At 36.6% G+C, this 6,664-nt stretch overlaps 1 protein-coding gene across 1 annotated transcript; it reads left to right on the top strand.

The window, feature by feature from the left end:
• The first annotated feature begins 448 nt into the window (after positions 1-448).
• Positions 449-6,561, top strand: LOC129295775 (sorting nexin 1). Its single transcript, XM_054934340.1, has 11 exons — positions 449-663; positions 744-878; positions 2,233-2,368; positions 3,041-3,174; positions 3,675-3,749; positions 4,534-4,693; positions 4,825-4,958; positions 5,057-5,125; positions 5,306-5,385; positions 5,933-5,993; positions 6,084-6,561. The coding sequence occupies exons 1-11, from the start codon at positions 646-648 to the stop codon at positions 6,291-6,293; spliced, it is 1,212 nt and encodes a 403-aa protein (XP_054790315.1). The 5' UTR covers positions 449-645; the 3' UTR covers positions 6,294-6,561.
• The last annotated feature ends 103 nt before the right edge of the window (positions 6,562-6,664 follow it).

The following is a 6,664-nucleotide window of genomic DNA, read 5'->3' as shown; positions in this document are numbered from 1 at the left end:
ATTAATTAATCAAAAAATATATACAAAAAATTTATGTTTATTTTTATCATTAAAAATCTCAACTGGCTTTTGAATTAAATCATCCAAATAAATTTTAATTTATCTAACTAATTTTTTTAAAAAATATTTAAATATAAATCATGTTATATTAACTTACTTTTTTTCTAACCTCAATTTTCTAACTTAAATTAAATTTTAATTTTAGTTATAAATTTTTTAATTCCAACACACACTTAATAATTAAAGTGATTAAATGCTTCTTAAAAAATAATTTAAAGTTAAATTTGCTACTTTACTCCTTTTACCCCTCCACTCACTCCATTCCATACATGTACATCAAACGGCGGGCATCCAGCCTTCATGGATTTGTTGGGATGACTGACGAGTGACGGCCGCGGCCTTGGTATTTCCGGAATAAAGCTAAGAAGGTGAAAAAAAAAAAAAAAGGAGCGATTCTTCGCGGTTGCTTGCTGCGGGCAAAGAAGCAATAACTAATTTATCTTGTTGGTCGTTAAACTCGTGCTGCCTCGTCTGCCTAAACTCACCGCCCAACTCGGAGAGTTTTTCCCGTCATCCACAGCTGCTGAGTCACCCGCCTCACGTTCTGATTCTCCCACTGGAGAATTTTCACCCTCGTCGCCCAAGATGACCATGAATCCCACGGTAATTACTCATTTGCCACTGCATTTCTTCAAGATACAATCTCTCCTTTTTCTCAAATTTCTCCCCTTCTGATGGAACAGAACGCAAGTCTCTCCGGCTCGATGCAGAGCCCTAGATCTCAGTCTTCGCAGCCCTTCCTATCTGTCTCAGTCACCGATCCGGTTAAGCTCGGTAATGGCGTCCAAGCATATATCTCCTACCGCGTCATCACCAAAGTAATTCTCTGTTTCTTCTTGCTCTCTTTCTGCTATCTGCAACCCTTTTTTCGTTAGTTGGAAATTTCTCATTTAATCGAAATCCAAGTTCCTGCGCACTTCGATTTGACTGTTTATATTTGACCATCGACGGTGCTGCATTTAGTGAATTGGACTTTATTCCCGCAATCGTATGAAGGATAAACTTTAATGAAGTTTCTCTTATGTTCAACTTGATTATCGGATTAAAAATCTACCTGTAAATGATTGAATACCGCGGACACACGCACACACACACACAAATGGATATATATACACTTATATATAAGGAAATGGTGGCCTATTTTTAAGAACGGCATGACAAGGAAGTTTAATTTGGGGCGGTGAACGGCACTAATCACAATCAGGATAGATTGGGATTTCAAGGAGCAGCAAACTTTTGTATAACAGCATGCTCCAAGAGCACCGTAAAATGTTAAAACCATTAACTAGAGATTATGGTCTTGAATAAATGATTGGAGCTTTTTGGTGCATTCTACGTGCATCAGCCTTCCAGTCGCTGTTTGGTATAGCTAGATAAATAGATAGACACTAACAGAGTACAGGCTACAGAGATAGAACACAGAGACCTAAACAGGGATGACTTCATTTGGATTATGGATGGCATGTTTTTTGCCCCTCTATTCTGTTGTCAATAAAGTATAGACCTCACACACTTATATGCGTAAGTTTTTGTTAAGAACCAGCATGCATACGTGCATGAGGCTGTAAAATGGTTTCCACTCTTTGTTTTTGGATAACTGAAGGCTATGGAAAAATTTCAGAGATTTTTTTGGTCTAGGGTTTTGTACAATGTTTAAGTCTATAGGGATGCTCATCATTTTCAACTAGTTTAACCATGTTACAAACTCAGAATATGCTCTGAGTGCTTTTTGTGCTAAGCATTTTTTTTTTTGGTGCAAAATGTGAACGTGATGGGAATGGGATGGATTGACCAGTACAGTGGCAATGATCCTTTTATTCAGGAATGGAATTTCATTTAAGTATATTCCGTTGACATGTAATGGAACAGGGAAAAATAAAGGTTTAAAAAATGGGAAATCAACCATAACACATTTTTGAGATCCCTGTGACTGTGACCATGGAGTGGAATTTACATTCTCATGTACGTATGCACCCTAATTTCCATATGAATATGATTTTTCTTACGCATACGTCTACCACTGTAGGTGCTTTGCATGCAGTCTTCCATTGGCAAAGATATTCACTTTCATCATTTGTTATTATTGTCTTTTTCCCCGTAGATTTCATCAGGAAGATCTAAGACAAGAGCCTACCATTTCATTCTCAAGCTAATTGAAATTTTGTGTGGCAGACAAATTTTCCTGACTACCAGGGACCTGAGAAGATTGTCATCCGACGCTACAGTGACTTTGTTTGGTTGCGTGATCGTCTTTTTGAAAAGTACAAAGGCATATTCATTCCACCTCTTCCAGAGAAAAGTGCTGTAGGTAACATATTTTTACAGGGCACATTTTTATGTGTTTAATAATATTCAATTGTAGGAGTTGCTATAGGAATGTGTGACAATGCTACTTTGGGACTCAGCATCATTTTTTACATGCTTTTATTTTCTTTTTATGTCTCTTGTCTGACCTTATGCTGATCTCTCGTATGGTAATGAAAATATGAAATTGTCATGATTGAAATGAACTGCCATATATTTTCTCATCCTGCTCCTTGGAAGTTGAAAAAGTTCTCAAATACTTAAATTAACTCTGTTTGTTGGCTGTGATATTTTTCTCATATTGTCATTTTTCCACAGTCTTTTTCCACTGCAGAAATTCAAATTTCTGAAGGTGCTCATCCAGGGTAGCCTGGAAGTAGTGTCTTATTTCAAGTGTTTGATATCTATATTTCAATAAATATTGCTTTCTTCTAATCAGAACTCTTAATTTGATATATTTTTGACGTAGTATGGCCAGACATTTACATGCCACGTCCTTATGTGCATTTGGCATGATTGTTTGATGAAGGGCATCATCATTGATAATGTGTAATCTACATTCAAGAATCCTGTAGAAGCCTTGCATTGTGCTTAAAAAGTTATTTGATGAAGCTGATGATACTCTGCAAAGCTGTCCAAATTACTTTTTACCCTTGAATGTCTTTCGCTTTTTCAGAGAAATTCCGTTTTAGTGCTGAATTTATTGAGATGAGGCGTCAAGCATTGGATATATTTATAAACAGGATTGCATCACATCATGAGCTCCAGCAAAGTGAAGATCTAAGGACCTTTTTGCAGGCAGATGAAGAGGTGATACCTGAGTAGTAACATTTGTTCCTCTGCTGCAACTGTAGATGTTTTAGATGAGATTAATTTTCTTGCATTATCTTTTGCAAAGTTTGCTTCTTCCCTTATGCCACTGGCTCTCTCTCTCTCTCTCTTCTGCACTATGTTTTTCCAACTGAGTTTTTTTTATTCAATATAAATATTAGAATAAAATAAATTGTTTATTTGAAAACTGGCTTTCTTGGATGACTAGCAAATAGTTGATGGGTTGAGCAAATTTGCTTTAGCATATAATTATTGTTATGTTAAAATTGATCCTTGCAATCATCCCAATAATATCCAACTATCACTTGTATCACATGTTGGAAAATGAGGTATTGGAATCTTCTGAATATCTCTCTTTTTCTTGTGTGTGTGTGTGTGTTTGTATTATTGGTGACAGTAAATTTTCTAGTTTGGCTATTTTTGTCAATTTAAGTGGAAAAGAAAATCTACATTTTGATTTCTTTATGGTATCTATGCAGACAATGGAGAGATTTAGGGCCCATGAGAGTGGTATATTCAAGAAGAAGCCAGCTGATTTAATGCAGATTTTTAAGGTAACATGTGTACTTTTAATACAACAACAACAAGCCTCATTCCACTAGGTGGGGTCGACTACATGGATTGTACAATGCTATTATATTCTATCATTTACCAAGCTTTTAGGAATGTTGTTCCATTATGATAGTTTTTCTAATAAGGTTTCAATATTTTAAAAGGAATCAAGTTTTGAGTTCTCACTAACTCTGTCTGGAATTGAACAGCACTCACTGTTTTTCCCCGTTTCTTGCTGTACTAGCTTTGAACTAGCACATGGATGTGCATGAATTGAAAGGTGGAAGAAAAGTTAGTTAGGATTGTTTGAGGAGGGGGAGGGAGATAATGGCAGTGTTAGTCTGATTCTAATACCTCTAAACTTTTTGAAAGAAAATTATTTGATGAAAATTTATGTACAAATAAGAAGTCAGAGTGAAGGAAAAAAGTATTGTTACACAAAAAATTGTCAAAGAAAGTTGCTGAAGTTCTTTCGTTGGCTGCTTAACTCAACTATTCATTGATGCAAGGCATGTCATGAATATGCCTAGAGTAGAGCAGTGGACCAGATTTGAGGCAACACTGAGATCTACTCTCTATGATTATATTTTGCTACATCGTGCTATGCTGCTCTGGTATTTAGCACTTGGGTTATTTTACATGGAATGTTACCCAGCAATAGCAGGCCACTTCCTCTGTTTGATACAACTGCTTTTACATACTTGTCTGGTAATCTGGTTGTGTGTGCTGTCTGAGTGTAAATCCTGGTATCTTGATTCATTTGTAGTTGTTTGCAAATACTGGCAGGATGTGCAGTCTAAAGTGAGTGATGTTGTCCTTGGGAAAGAGAAGCCAGTGGAAGAATCAACTCCTGAATATGAAAAGATGAAACATTACATTTTTGAGCTTGAAAACCACTTGGCTGAAGCTCAAAAACATGCATATCGACTTGTGAAGAGACACAGAGGTAAGTTTTAATTTGGTGTTTGTTGTCCTTCCATTTTACCCTTCAGTGGATCAATTTCACTTTCTATCCTCCCTTGCGACATGACCTATGCATTATGCTATTCCACTATCTTGTGTTGATGGCTCTTGCAGAGTTGGGACAATCACTTTCAGATTTTGGGAAAGCAGTGAAACTTCTTGGTGATTGTGAAGGAAATTCTCTTGGAAAGGCATTCTCTGAACTAGGGATGAAGTCTGAGACTTTATCAATGAAGCTGCAAAAGGAGGTAAGCTTCATATTGTTTATTTTAGTGGCCTTTTGTATATGCACACTTGCATTATTGATGAAACCTACAAAACCGTGATATGCTTTTCTGGCAAGCAGTCTTATCAAATCTTGATGAATTTTGAGGAACCTCTGAAAGATTATGTCCGTGCGGTGCAATCTATCAAGGTTAGTCTGGTTTGTTTCTCTTCCATTAATTAATAAGCCAGTCATCAACATGATTGAATATTCTGTTTGATTTCTTTCGTAGTTATGTAAGATTATAAGTCTCAATTGCTTCGTGGAAACAGCTAAAAGAAGAAAAGAGAAACAAAGACATTTATCCGCTTTTTGGCTTTTCTGAAACAGGCAACTATAGCAGAGAGAGCCAATGCGTTCAGGAGACAATGTGAGCTAGCTGAAACTATGAAGTTGAAGGAGATTAATCTGTATGTTCCTGGTTCTCTGGTTCCGTTGTTCACCTAATCTAGTATGGCACAATATAGTGCATTTTTAATATTTATTTTGGGCTGAGGTGGCACTAAATACTATTCCCTCTGGACCAAAATATAGGAAATAAGTAACTAATTCATGGTTCTAAAAAAATGTTAGTTGAAACCTTAATTTTTTTAAAAAATTTACATCTTTTCAATTTTACCTTCATTAAATACCCTATATAAGTGCTTTAATGATGATAATTAAAATTTTAATGCATCATTTTTTTCAAAAAGAGTAGTAAATGAAGTAGAGGTACAATTGAAAAGATAATTATTAAAGTTTCCCAATGTCCTATATATTAGACCAAGTAAGGTTTTTAGAAGATTCCTTATATTATGGTTTGGAGAGAGTAATTATTTGTTGCACAGTCCCCTACACAAATTTGTGTCCCCATTATTCTCTTTACAAATGCAGAGTTGGAGTTTTCCATGTGGTTGGGGGACTGGAACGTACCTAATATTCTGATTCATTCTTTATTTATATCTTGGTGGAATGCAGCGACAAGCTCACGCTGACACGATCTGATAAAGTGGCAGAAGCACAACATGAATATAATGAGGCAAGTTTGTTTACGATTGTCATCCATTCTCCAATAAGCAATTATATACCTATCGGTTTGGCTGATAGTGGCATTTGAATTGTGGTGCAGTTGAAGGTAGAGAGTGAACAAGCAGCAAAGACATTTGAAACAATTGTTAGATTAATGAACGAAGAGATAGTGCGTTTTCAGGAACAGAAAACTAAAGATATGGGGATTGCTTTTCATGAATTTGCCAAAGGCCAGGCACGCCTTGCAAATGGCATTGCTGATGCATGGAGAAGTTTGATTCCAAAACTGGAAGCTTGTTCCTCCTCGTAGTCAACTTCTCCACGAACCCTCCGAAGCAGAGGCGCAGTACCTCACAGCTGCTTAAAGGGTTTCAAAGTCGCAGAGACAGCTTGGGAAAAACTTGCTTTTTGGGGCCATCGCAAGACACTACTATGTTTTGGCTTTTGCGTGTCATCGCTGCTTTTTTATCGGTACAAATTACACTTCTTGTGTCCGGGATGTGATTGTCTTACCACTTATGTACAAATTTCAAACTAGAGTTAAGAACATGATCATCTTTAGAATGGTTCTCCTCCAACAGACACTGTAGGGACTCTTGTATGGTGTTTCCCACGTCTTCTGTGTAGGCAATATGAAAATGCGTGGTTTAGAGTGCATTGCAGAAAAAAGGTCCGCTTGAA

Source organism: Prosopis cineraria, unplaced genomic scaffold (assembly GCF_029017545.1).
Source record: "Prosopis cineraria cultivar Desert tree isolate PC_DT_omini unplaced genomic scaffold, ASM2901754v1 PC1, whole genome shotgun sequence".
Classification (NCBI taxonomy): Eukaryota; Viridiplantae; Streptophyta; class Magnoliopsida; order Fabales; family Fabaceae; genus Prosopis; species Prosopis cineraria.
The sequence above is the reverse complement of the archived record's forward strand: the minus strand, read 5'-3'. Positions and strand labels throughout refer to the sequence as shown.

What these genes read in the sequence shown, in the direction of transcription:
- LOC129295775 (XM_054934340.1), top strand. An exon ending in ACTTGTGAAGAGACACAGAG is followed by an intron (nt 4,694 to 4,824) that starts GTAAGTTTTAAT and finishes TGGCTCTTGCAG; the next exon opens with AGTTGGGACAATCACTTTCA. An exon ending in GTGCGGTGCAATCTATCAAG is followed by an intron (nt 5,126 to 5,305) that starts GTTAGTCTGGTT and finishes TTTCTGAAACAG; the next exon opens with GCAACTATAGCAGAGAGAGC.